At 51.4% G+C, this 12,644-nt stretch overlaps 1 protein-coding gene across 3 annotated transcripts in view; it reads left to right on the top strand.

The window, feature by feature from the left end:
* The window catches only part of fes (FES proto-oncogene, tyrosine kinase), a 108,204-nt gene that overhangs the window by 67,677 nt on the left and 27,883 nt on the right, over positions 1 to 12,644 (top strand). For all 3 annotated transcript variants that reach the window (XM_063071035.1, XM_063071034.1, XM_063071033.1), the window contains 6 exons: positions 1,018 to 1,227; positions 4,805 to 4,927; positions 5,666 to 5,719; positions 8,260 to 8,378; positions 8,799 to 8,893; positions 11,641 to 11,764. In XM_063071035.1, the coding sequence (XP_062927105.1) occupies positions 1,018 to 1,227; positions 4,805 to 4,927; positions 5,666 to 5,719; positions 8,260 to 8,378; positions 8,799 to 8,893; positions 11,641 to 11,764 (725 nt within the window). The remainder of the gene's footprint in view (positions 1 to 1,017; positions 1,228 to 4,804; positions 4,928 to 5,665; positions 5,720 to 8,259; positions 8,379 to 8,798; positions 8,894 to 11,640; positions 11,765 to 12,644) is intronic.

The raw sequence follows: 12,644 nt of genomic DNA, 5'->3' as shown, positions 1-12,644 counted from the left end.
TCGAGAGCGACAAGCGATGGGATTGAGCCATGGTGTGAAAGAACAGACTGAACAGTACAGCAGGGGCTGGATCGGACCTGATGAAATGGTGGGGCAGACTCGATGGGCCGAGTGGCCTGATTCTGCTCCTATAGCTTATAGTCTGACGGACCCAGGATGCCACGTGCGTGAGCTGTGGGCAGCAAGGTAGCACAGTGTGACACTATTCCAGCTCAGGCTGTTGGAGTTCAAAGTTCAATCCTGGCATCCTCCCTGTGGAATGCATAGATTTCCCCTGGTGTTCCGGTTTCCTTTATCGTCCAGGTCATTGTAGGTTGTGCCATGATTAGGCCAGGGTCAAAGCAGTCGCTAGCAACGCTCCTCAAAAGGCCAGCCGGGCTTGTTCCGTGTTGTATCTCTGAATAACCAAATGAAGTAATGGACCACTGTCCAGGTACATTCTGCCCACCTTTGCCACCCTGTCGTGCTGTAGAGTGTCCTGGTTGGCAGCGATACCACCCCACACCTGGGTCACCTCCTATGGGGACAGTGGGACCTTGCTCTGAGCCCCCGCGTGGTCCTCGTCTCCATCCTCTGCTCCCCGGAGGGTCCTTCCTGGCCCACAAGCGGTGGGGGCGTCTCTGGGTTGGTAAGCATGGCACAGCAGCATTACAGGTGGCGTAACCTTTAACCACTAGTGATCAGGGCAGAAATCGCACCAGGGTCCGTTCTCCCCCTGACCCTGTAGGTTTCCTCCAGGTGCCGCGGTTTCCTCCCACATTCCAAAGTTGTACAGGTTGGAGTTACTAAGTTGTGGGGATGCTATACTGTCCCCAGAAACATGACAACACTGGCGGGCAGACCCAGCACATCCTCAGACTGTGTTAGTTGTTGACACAAAATGATGCATTTCATTGTACATTTCAATGTACTTGTGACAAATAAAGCTAAGATTTATCTCTTAGGAACGTGGGGAGGGGAGTGTTAAGGGGGAAGGGGTCGAAGCTGTCTTCATGCACTGTGTTCTGGCTCCTCCAGCTTCCCCCGCTGCTGCCCATCGTCCCGGCGGTACAGAAGCCCCTGACCCAACAGGCCTGGTACCATGGAGCCATCCCCCGAATGGAAACCCAGCAACTCCTGACCACCGAAGGAGACTTCCTGGTGCGAGAGAGCCAAAACAAGGGGGAGTACGTCCTATCCGTGATGTCCGGGGGACAGTGCCGCCATTTCATCATTCAGCACTCGGACGTAAGTGGCCGTGGGGTCCTGCCTGTTGGTGTTTATCCGTCCCGTCCACTGCTGTGTGAGGGGCCAACCTGCAGATGCTGGAAATCCTGAACAACACAAAATGCTGGAGGAGCTCAGCACATCAGGCAATTATTCCTCTCCATAGAAGGTGCCTGACCTGCTGAGTTCCCCCACCATTTGTGCCTGATGGAGATACTTCAGATGGTGGTAGGGATGTGTCCATGATGTATTGGGCATAGTCGACAATCCTCTGCAGCTTCTTGTATTCTGGTGCATTTGAATTGCTGGACCAGACCATGATGCAACAGTCTTCGGTTCTCCATCGAAATCCGATGACGACGTCCACTCCTCAAACGGTGAGATCTTTGATGACTGTACAGTAGACACACAAAAAATACCATGGGAAGTCAGCAGGTCAAGCAGCATCTATGGAGTGGAACAAACAGTCAAAGTTTTGGGGTCTCTGCCCGAAATTTTGACTGCTTATTCCCTTCCACAGCTGTTGCCTGACCTGCTGATTTCCTCCTCTCTTTTGTGTGTGTTTTTCTGGCTTTTCCAGCATGTGCAGAGTCTCTTGTGTCTATCTGCAGAATTCCGCTAGAGTGCTCTGTGACGTGCTAAATCTCCTTAACGGAAGGGTGTTTGGACATTGTTTGACAGTGCAACAACAACACACACAAAACGCTGAAGGAACTGTGTAGATCAGGCAGTGTCTATGCAAAGGAATAAACAGTCAGCAATCCAGACCGACCTTTCAGCAGGACTGGAAAGGAAGGACGCAGAAACCAGAACCGGAATAAGATTCAAACACGAGGAAATCTGCTGATGCTGGAAATTCAAGCAACACACACAAATTGCTGGTGAACGCAGCAGGCCAGACAGTATCTATAGGAAGAAGCTCAGTCGATGTTTCAGGCTGAGACCCTTCGTCAGGACTAACTGAAAGAACAGATAGTAAGAGATCTGAAAGTGGGAGGGGGAGGAGGAGATCCAAAATGATAGGAGAAGACAGGAGGGGGAGGGATGGAGCCAAGAGCTGGACAGTTGTTTGGCAAAAGGGATACAAGACTGGAGAAGGGAGAGGATCATGGGATGGGAGGCCTAGGGAGAAAAAGGGGGAGGGGAGCACCAGAGGAAGATGGAGAGCAGGCAAGGAGTGATTGTGAGAGGGACAGAGAGAGAAAAAAGAGAGAGAGGAAAAGGGGATAAATAAATAAATAAGGGATGGGGTAAGAACGGGAGGAGGGGCATTAACGGAAGTTAGAGAAGTCAATGTTCATGCCATCAGGTTGGAGGCTACCCAGACGGAATATAAGGTGTTGTTCCTCCAACCTGAGTGTGGCTTCATCTTGACAGTAGAGGAGGCCGTGGATAGACATGTCAGAATGGGAATGGGATGTGGAATTAAAATGTGTGGCCACTGGGAGATCCTGTTTTCTCTGGCGGACAGAACGTAGGTGTTCAGCGAAACGGTCCCCCAGTCTGCGTCGGGTCTCGCCAATATATAGAAGGCCACATCGGGAGCACCGGACGCAGTATATCACCCCAGCCAACTCACAGGTGAAGTGTCGCCTCACCTGGAAGGACTGTCTGGGGGCCCTGAATGATGGTGAGGGAGGAAGTGTAAGGGCATGTGTAGCACTTGTTCCGCTTATAAGGATAATTGCCGGGAGGGAGATCGGTGGGGAAGGATGGGGGGGATGAATGGACAAGGGAATCACATAGGGAGCAATCCCTGCGGAAAGCAGAAAGTGGGGGGAGGGAAAGATGTGCTTGGTGTGGGATCCCATTGGAGGTGATGGAAGTTACAGAGAATTATATGTTGGACCTGGAGACTGGTGGGGTGGTAGGTGAGGACAAGGGGAACCCTATCCCTAGAGGGGTGGCGGGAGGATGGGGTGAGAGCAGATGTGCGTGAAATGGGAGAGATGCGTTTGAGAGCAGAGTTGATGGTGGAGGAAGGGAAGCCCCTTTCTTTAAAAAAGGAAGAGATCTTCGTCCTGGAATGAAAGGCCTCATCCTGAGAGCAGAGGCGGAGGAGACAGAGGAATTTCGAGAAGGAGATGGCATTTTTGCAGGAGATAGGGTGGGAAGAGGAATAGTCCACGTAGCTGTGAGAGTCAGTAGGCTTATAGTAGACATCAGTAGATAAGCTGTCTCCAGATATAGAGACAGAAAGATCAAGAAAGGGGAGGGAGGTGTCAGAAATGGACCAGGTAAATTTGAGGGCAGGGTGAAAGTTGGAGGCCTTCTCCCTAGGCCTCCCGTCCCATGGTCCTCTCCCTTCTCTAGCCTTGTATCCCTTTTGCCAATCAACTTTCCAGTTCTTGGTTCCATCCCTCCCCCTCCTGTCTTCTCCTATCATTTTGGATCTCCCCTCCCCCTCCCACTTTCAAATCTCTTACTGTCTCTTCTTTCAGTTAGTCCTGACGAAGGGTCTCGGCCCGAAACGTCGACTGTGCATCTTCCTATGGATGCTGTCTGGACTGCTGCATTCACCAGCATTTTGTGTGTGTTACCAGAATAAGATTAAAGATTTCAAGCTAGAAGGTGATGGGGAAGTCAGGTGGGTGGGAGAGGGCTTTGATAGGCAGGTGTGGAGAGGAAGTAAGAGGTATCCGTTGCTCCCAATGTGGCCTCCTTTACATTGGTGTGATCCAACACTGGTGAGACAACACTTTGTCAAGCACGTTTGCTCCATCTGTGGAAAGCAGGATTTCCTGGTGGCCAACCATTTAAATTCCTACCCCCACCCCCATTCCAACGTGTCGGTCCATGGCCTCATCTTCTGCCACCGGAGGCCACGCTCTGGTTGGAGGAGCACCACCATTCCATCTAACTCGACAGCATGAACATCAATTTCTCCTTCTGGTAACTTTTTGCTCTCCCCCTTCCCTCTTTTCCAATTCCCCACTCTGGCCCCTGTCTTGCCTCTTCCCTTCATCTGCCTAGCTCCTCTGTCTGTTGCCCCTCCTCCTTCCCTTTCTCCCATGGTCCACTCTTCTCTCCTATCAGATTCCTTCTTCTCCAGCCCTTTACCTCTTCCACCTATCACCTCCCAGCTTCTCACTTCATCCCCCCTCCCCCAGCCAGCTGGACTCACCCATCACCTTCCAATTAGACCTCCTTCCTCTCTCCCCGACTTCATATTCTGGCATCTTCCCCTTCCTTTCCAGTCCTGAAGAAGGGTCTCGGCCGGAAACATCGTTTGTTTGTTCATTTCCACAGATGCTCCCTGGCCCGTGGAGTCCCTCCAGCACATAGCGTGATGTTGTTCCGGATTTCCAGCGTCTGCAGAATCTCTTGTGTTTCTGAGAGTACCACAGGACAGTTGAACGTACACAGCCTCTAGGGTGCCATATATCATGTAGAAAATATCTGGTTACGATGCACAGGTACAAAATACCAAACACATTGAACGATGTAGACTATCTCATGCAGGAATAGAAGTTCCTGCATTTATTGGTATATTTCTCCAGGATAAGATCATTCTCAATACGTTAAGACACGTTGGTTGGTAACTTTGAGTTAGAAGCAGAGCTGTGGATGTCTGATTTGCCCCCTTGTTTCTCAACAGTCACAGTATCGATTTGATGGTGACAGTTTTCCCACCATCCCTCTGCTCATTGACAACCTCCAAAAGACTAGACAGCCCGTCACAAAGAAAACTGGGGCAACATTGATCAGGCCTGTTGTGAAGGTACCTCACAGCGTTTCTCAGCTGTGACGAACTTTCCCACCTATTCGTCTCTTCTCCCACGCTTTCACACCCTCTACTTCACACCCTCTCTCACTTTCACCTCATTCTTTTTTCCCCCTCTTCTCTCAATGAGTTTTTCACTCAATCTAACTTGCCTTGGAGTTCCGTGCACCCCCTCTATCACTGGTTCTCCTGTGCATTTTATACACGTTCCTGCACTCTTTATTTCTCTTGTACCCTCTACAACACTCTCTCTCTTCTCACCTCATCCTCTATATCTCTCTCTCTCCTCACCCTCTATCTCTCTATCTCCCACTCTCTCCTCTCTCTCTCACTCTCTATCTCTCAATTTCATACCACGCCCTCTGTCACCCCTCACCTGGCCCTCTGTCTCCCACTGCCCCATGTCCCCATGCCCCTCCGGCCCCTGAGCTGCCGCACCCTCTCTCCCCAAATTCCCCACACCTGTCCCTCACCCCTCGTCCCTCTCTCCCCCCGTCCCTCTCCCCCTGTCCCTCTCCCCCCCGGTCCATCTTCCCCCCCGCGTCCATCTTCCCCCACCCCGGTCCATCTCCTCCCCATCCACCTACCCCCCTCGTCCCTCTCCCCCATCCCTCTCCCCACCTCTCCCTCCCTCTCCCCCATCTTGCGTGCCCTTTCTTGTACTCTCTCTCTGACGATTTCTACAGCTGAATCAGACATACTTATTACTGACGGAGGTGCTGTGTTATTTTCCAGGACAAGTGGGTTCTGGATCACGAGGATGTTCTGATTGGAGATCAGATCGGCCGGGTAAGTGCCAGACCTGTCTGAGGGCAGATGTGTTTGCACAGAATCCTCTGCCACCCAGTATACAGCATGAAATCCATTTCTGCTGTAAACCAGGGAGAGCCAGCTGTTCAGACCTTCGGTGGTGGAAGTGCTGTGGCACTGGATGTCCAGGTCGACCTGAGAACATGCGTGTGAGTGGAGTTGATGATGGCGACTGCACAGCAACCCAGTGAACTCACTCACACGCAGTCCTCCGCATAAGAAGATAAAAATGAGAGAAACTGGAGTAACCTCTCTAAACTCCGGTCTCTGTCTGATTCATCCCTGCTCTCACTAAACTCCGGTCTCTGTCTGACTCACGCCTGCTCTCACTAAACTCCGGTCTCTGTCTGATTCATCCCTGCTCGCTCTAAACTCCGGTCTCTGTCTGATTCATCCCTGCTCGCTCTAAACTCCGGTCTCTGTCTGATTCATCCCTGCTCGCTCTAAACTCCGGTCTCTGTCTGATTCATCCCTGCTCTCACTAAACTCCGGTCTCTGTCTGATTCATCCCTGCTCGCTCTAAACTCCGGTCTCTGTCTGATTCATCCCTGCTCGCTCTAAACTCCGGTCTCTGTCTGATTCATCCCTGCTCGCTCTAAACTCCGGTCTCTGTCTGATTCATCCCTGCTCTCACTAAACTCCGGTCTCTGTCTGACTCACGCCTGCTCTCACTAAACTCCGGGTCTCTGTTTGACTCACGCCTGCTCTCACTAAACTCCGGTCTCTGTCTGATTCATCCCTGCTCGCTCTAAACTCCGGTCTCTGTCTGATTCATCCCTGCTCTCACTAAACTCCAGTCTCTGTCTGACTCACGCCTGCTCTCACTAAACTCCGGTCTCTGTCTGACTCACGCCTGCTCTCACTAAACTCCGGTCTCTGTCTGATTCATCCCTGCTCGCTCTAAACTCCGGTCTCTGTCTGATTCATCCCTGCTCTCACTAAACTCCGGTCTCTGTCTGACTCACGCCTGCTCTCACTAAACTCCGGTCTCTGTCTGATTCATCCCTGCTCGCTCTAAACTCCGGTCTCTGTCTGATTCATCCCTGCTCTCACTAAACTCCGGTCTCTGTCTGATTCATCCCTGCTCGCTCTAAACTCCGGTCTCTGTCTGATTCATCCCTGCTCTCACTAAACTCCGGTCTCTGTCTGACTCACGCCTGCTCTCACTAAACTCCGGGTCTCTGTTTGACTCACGCCTGCTCTCACTAAACTCCGGTCTCTGTCTGATTCATCCCTGCTCGCTCTAAACTCCGGTCTCTGTCTGATTCATCCCTGCTCTCACTAAACTCCGGTCTCTGTCTGACTCACGCCTGCTCTCACTAAACTCCGGTCTCTGTCTGATTCATCCCTGCTCGCTCTAAACTCCGGTCTCTGTCTGATTCATCCCTGCTCTCACTAAACTCCGGTCTCTGTCTGATTCATCCCTGCTCGCTCTAAACTCCGGTCTCTGTCTGATTCATCCCTGCTCTCACTAAACTCCGGTCTCTGTCTGATTCATCCCTGCTCGCTCTAAACTCCGGTCTCTGTCTGATTCATCCCTGCTCGCTCTAAACTCCGGTCTCTGTCTGATTCATCCCTGCTCTCACTAAACTCCGGTCTCTGTCTGACTCACGCCTGCTCTCACTAAACTCCGGTCTCTGTCTGACTCACGCCTGCTCTCACTAAACTCCGGTCTCTGTCTGATTCATCCCTGCTCGCTCTAAACTCCGGTCTCTGTCTGATTCATCCCTGCTCTCACTAAACTCCGGTCTCTGTCTGACTCACGCCTGCTCTCACTAAACTCCGGTCTCTGTCTGATTCATCCCTGCTCGCTCTAAACTCCGGTCTCTGTCTGATTCATCCCTGCTCTCACTAAACTCCGGTCTCTGTCTGACTCACGCCTGCTCTCACTAAACTCCGGTCTCTGTCTGATTCATCCCTGCTCGCTCTAAACTCTGGTCTCTGGCTGATTCATCCCTGCTCGCTCTAAAGTTTGGATCTCTTTTTCTCAAACGAGAAAATCTGCAAATGCTGGAAATCGGCAGCGTCGATGGACAAGAGTGCAGTCAACTTTTCAGGCCAAGGCCCTTTATATCAGTCCCCCTCTCTCCCATCCCCCATCTCTCCCGTCGCCCCCCCCTCCCGTTACGCACCTCTCCCATCACCCCCCCATCACCCCCTCCCATCCCCCCCTCTCTCCGTGCCCACCCTCTCTCCTGTCCTCCCCCTCTCCCATCGTCCCCCCCTCTCTCCCATCCCCCCTCTTTCTGCGCCACCCCCCTTCCTCCCACCCTCCGACCCACTGTGGCTTCCTGTGTACCCTGGAGCTGTCTGTGTGCCTTGCCTTGGTCACCGTGCTGGCTGTTGATGGGTGCTGATGTGGCTCTGCCGAGCCGGGTGAGGCTGTGGGGACGCCGTGCTGGAACACGAGAAGTGATGTGGCTCTGTAGGAGGGGCAGGAGTTGGAGGGTGATTTGGGGAGCTTGGGAAATGCGGAAAGCTGTGGGCTGCTCCTCATCTGAGGCACCTTCCCCCCGCAGGGCAACTTTGGTGAGGTGTTCAGTGGCAGGATGAGAAACGACAACACCTTGGTGGCTGTGAAGATGTGCCGGGAGAACCTGCCGGCCGAGCAGAAGAACAAGTTCCTGATGGAGGCCAGGTTAGCATTTGGTACAGGTTCTGAGCCAAACCATGGATGGGACTGACCAGGCCCTGGAGTCCAGCGGGTGTGACCACCCGCTGATGTCCGGCTGCCCAATTACATGCAAGAGACCAATTTACCTAGCAACTGGTACACCTTTGGAATGTGGGAGGAAACCAGAGCCCTTGGAGGAAACCCACGATGTCACAGGGTGAAACGTGCAAACTCCTTACAGACAGCAATGGGAATCGAACCCGGGTCGGTGATTATTGGTGCTGTAATGCTACCAGGACACTCCTAGTTGTGTTATTCACGGTTATTTTCCCAGTGTTTGCTGTCGTGCTGCAGTGTAAACTTGCAATAAATGTACTTTGCATCATGAGGGAGAGAGGAGAGGCAGCTGGAATAAGGCTCTCTGGGGGGCGGTTTGTCTTGCAGAATCCTGAAGCAGTATGACCATCCAAACATCGTCAGGCTGATTGGCGTCTGCACGCAGAAACAGCCCATCTACATCATTATGGAACTCGTGCAAGGTAAGCTCGGGTTACTGGTTTGAGGGGCTTCTTCACCGACCACCTTCACTCCCTTCGCCCCAAAGACAGGTTTTCCCAGTGGCCACCCATTTTAATCTATTTCCCATTCCCATTCCAACATGTCAGTCCACGGCCTCCTTTACTACCAATATGAGGCCACACACAGGTTGAGGAGAATCACCTAATATTCGGTCTGGGTAGCCTCCAACCTGATGACATAAACATTGATTTCTCTAATTTCCACTAATTTCTTCCTCCTCTCCCGTTCTCACTTTTTCTATTCCCCATTCTGCACCCCCCTTACCCCTTCTCCTCACCACACCTGCCCATCATCTCCCTCTCCCTCCATCAAATTTCCCATGGTGCACTCTCCTCTCCAATCAGATTCTTCCTTCTTCAACCCTTTACCTCTTCCACCTATCACCCCCCAGCTTCGTACTTCATCCCCCTCCCCACCTATACACATGCCCCCCTCATCTGGTCCCACCCATCACCTGCCAGCTTGTCCTCCACCCCTCCCCCACCTTCTTATTCTGGCTTCTTCCCCTTTCTCTTCCAGCCGTGATGAATGGTCCTGTCTCAGCCTGAAACATCAACTGTTTATACCCCTCCAAAGAGCTGCCTGGCCTGCTGAGTTCCTCCATCATTTTGGTTCACTGCCCATCCCTTTGTGTCTTAGTCCCAGCACTGAGTGCTTCATTGCTGGCATTGGAGAGGGTCACTATTGGGAAGGTTGAGTTGGACAACACAACCCTTCTCTCAATTCTTCCGCCTCTGCTGCATCAGTTTTGGACAACACATCTAAGGAAGGATGTGCTGGCGTTGGAGAGGGTCCAGAGGATTTACAAGAATGATCCTGGAAATGAAAGGGTTAACATGCGAGGAGCATTTGACTGACTGCGCCTGTACTCGCTCAGGTTTAGCGGAAGTGGGGTGCAGTGTGTGGATCTCATGGAAACCTATCAAATATTAAAAGGCCTAGACAGAGTGGATGTGGGGAGGATGATTCCTAGGGTGGGGGCATCTGGGACCAGAGGACACAGCCTCAGAGTTGAGTGCAATCCATTTAGAACAGAGGAGGAAAGATTTCCTTAGCCAGAGGGTGGTGAATCTGTGTGATTCATTGCCACAGACAGCTGTGGGGGTCAAGTCATTGAGTGTATTTAAAGCGGAAGTTGATAGTTTTTGATTAATCAGGGCGTCAAAGGTAAGAGAGTGGGGGTTGAGAGGGATAATAAAACAGCCATGATGGAATGACGGAGCAGACTCAATGGGCCGAATGGCCCAATTCTTAGCCTACGTCATGTCCATTCAGATGGCAGCTTGGGAAGGTGAGGAGTGTAAGGGCACAACTCAAACCAGTTCCTTGGCCACAGAAACCTTGGGAAGGCTGCTGATATCTACTCTGCTTTGGACCAGCAAGCCTGACAGAACTCCACTCCCTGCAAGTCGCTGGCTGTCCTGAGCGGTTCACAGAGGATGCTGAAGGGACTCAGCAGGTCAGGCAGAATCTCTGGAGGGAAATGGACAGTCAATGTTTCAAGTGGAGACCTCTTGTCCAGCCCTCACTCCCCCAGTTCAGATCCTTCCCACCTACATCTGGAACAGCTCGCAGGTTTTTTTAAAACACTTCCCTCGTCAGAAGCTGCTCAGCTCCCTGAGTTTCTCCCGTACGTTGTTTGTTCCAGATTCAGTCTCTTGCAATTTTGAAAATGTTATTTATTTTATTTTAAAGATGCAGTTCTACAGGCCTTTCCGTCCCAACAAGCCCACACCTCCCGATTATACCAGCATGACCAACTAACCCCTAAGTCTTTGGACTGTGGGAGGAAACCCACGTGGTCACAGGGAGAACGTGCAAACTCCTTACTGACACCAGCGGGAATTGAACCTGGGTGTTGGTTCCACTGCTGTAACAGCATAATGTGGACTGCTATAACTACCATGCGTCTCCAAGTTGCACAGCACCCTGATCTGGAAATATATCGCCGACCCTTCATAATGGCTGTGTCCAATTCCTGAAACTTCCTCCTCAACAGAGTGACTTCAGAGGGACAGGAGCCAGATTCACCACCGGCTTCTCAGACACGGTCCAGGATGGTCAGTAAACACTGGCCTTCCCACCAATAACTGATCCTGAGAAGTGAATGAGTGAAAAATAATGTTGGAGCCAAACAGGTTTAAAAATTAGGTTAATTATTTGTCGGGGGGGGGGGAAGCATCGAAACTTTATGCGTCGTTCCCATCAACAACCAACACAGTCTGAGGATCGCGCTGGGGACAGCCCGCAAGTGTTGCCAACAAAACGTGGCCACAACTCACTCACCCTAACCTGTACGTCTTTGGAATGTGCGAGGAAACTGGTGCGGTCACAAGAAGAACGTTCAAACTCCGTATGGACGGTGGCTGGAATTGGTCCCAGATCGCTGGCGTTATAAACCATCATGCTAGCCGCCATGCTACTGGCTGTGAGATCTCCCCTCGGCACTGGTGTAAAATCCTTGCCACTCCTTCCCCTCACTGCAGTCCCCACCCTCAGGCCAGCATGGATAGGTTTGGCCGAAGGACCTGTTTCCCTGCTGTACAACTCCCGTCACAAACACGGAGCGTGGCATTGCGACCGCCAACAACAGAGGAAGATTCTCAGCTGGTCAGGCAGCATCTGTGGGGGTGGAAATCAGTTTGCAGGGAGGTCAGCAGAGCGGGAAGTTTCAGTCGTTGAGGTTTCACTTTCTCTCTCAATTCAGGAGGAGATTTCTTGACGTTTTTACGGAACGAAGCCAATCGTTTGACCACCAAAGACCTGATCAAGATGGCAAAGAACGCTGCTGCGGGGATGGCCTACCTGGAGAGCAAGCATTGCATCCACAGGTCAGTGGGTCAGTGGTGGTCGTCTCCAGGGCACCCAGCAACATGCTGGGGTCACACGTCTCCAAAGTCCCTGGACATCCAGTTACAGCCATTTCAGTAATGTCCTCACCACTTCTATGAACGATGTCCCTCCCCTCCATCTGCAGGAGGGTAGGTTGAGTGAGTAAGGGCTTTTCTCTCTGGAGTGAAGGAGGATGAGAGGTGACTTTTAGAGGTATACAAGAGTTAACAGGCAGAGACATTTTGTCCAGAGTAGAATACAAGGGGGCATAATTTAAAGTGATTGGGGGAAAGAATAGGAGGGATTGACACGTGGAATTATGATGTTGTAGCAATTAGTGAAACTTGGCTACAGGAGGGGCAGGACTGACAGCTTAATATTCCAGGGTTCTGATGTTTCAGATGTGATCGAGGCAGAGGAATGAAAGGTAGGGGAGTAGCATTGCTTGTTAGGGAAAATATTACAGCAGTGCTCAGGCAGGACGGATTAGAGGGCTTGTCTACTGAGTCCTTATGGGTGGAGCTGAGAAACAGGAAAGGTATGGCCACATTAGTGGGATTGTATTACAGATCACCCAATAGTCAACGAGAATTGGAAGTGCAAATCTGCAGAGAGATAGCAGGCAACTGCAGGAAACATAAAATTATGGTGGTAGGGGATTTTAATTTTCCATATATTGATTGGGACTCCCATACTGTTAGGGGTCTAGATGGTTTAGAGTTTGTAAAATGTGTCCTGTTAGGAAACGAATTAGGACAAGTGACGGAAGTCTGTGTAGGGGAGCACTTTGGTTCCAGTGATCATAACACCATTAGTTTCAACTTGATCATGGACAAGGATAGATCTGGTCCTAGGGTTGAGGTTCTGAACTGGAAGAAG

Source organism: Mobula hypostoma, chromosome 18 (assembly GCF_963921235.1).
Source record: "Mobula hypostoma chromosome 18, sMobHyp1.1, whole genome shotgun sequence".
In the NCBI taxonomy this organism is placed as follows: Eukaryota; Metazoa; Chordata; class Chondrichthyes; order Myliobatiformes; family Myliobatidae; genus Mobula; species Mobula hypostoma.
Note: the sequence above shows the minus strand (reverse complement) of the source record. Positions and strands in the feature narration are given on the sequence as shown.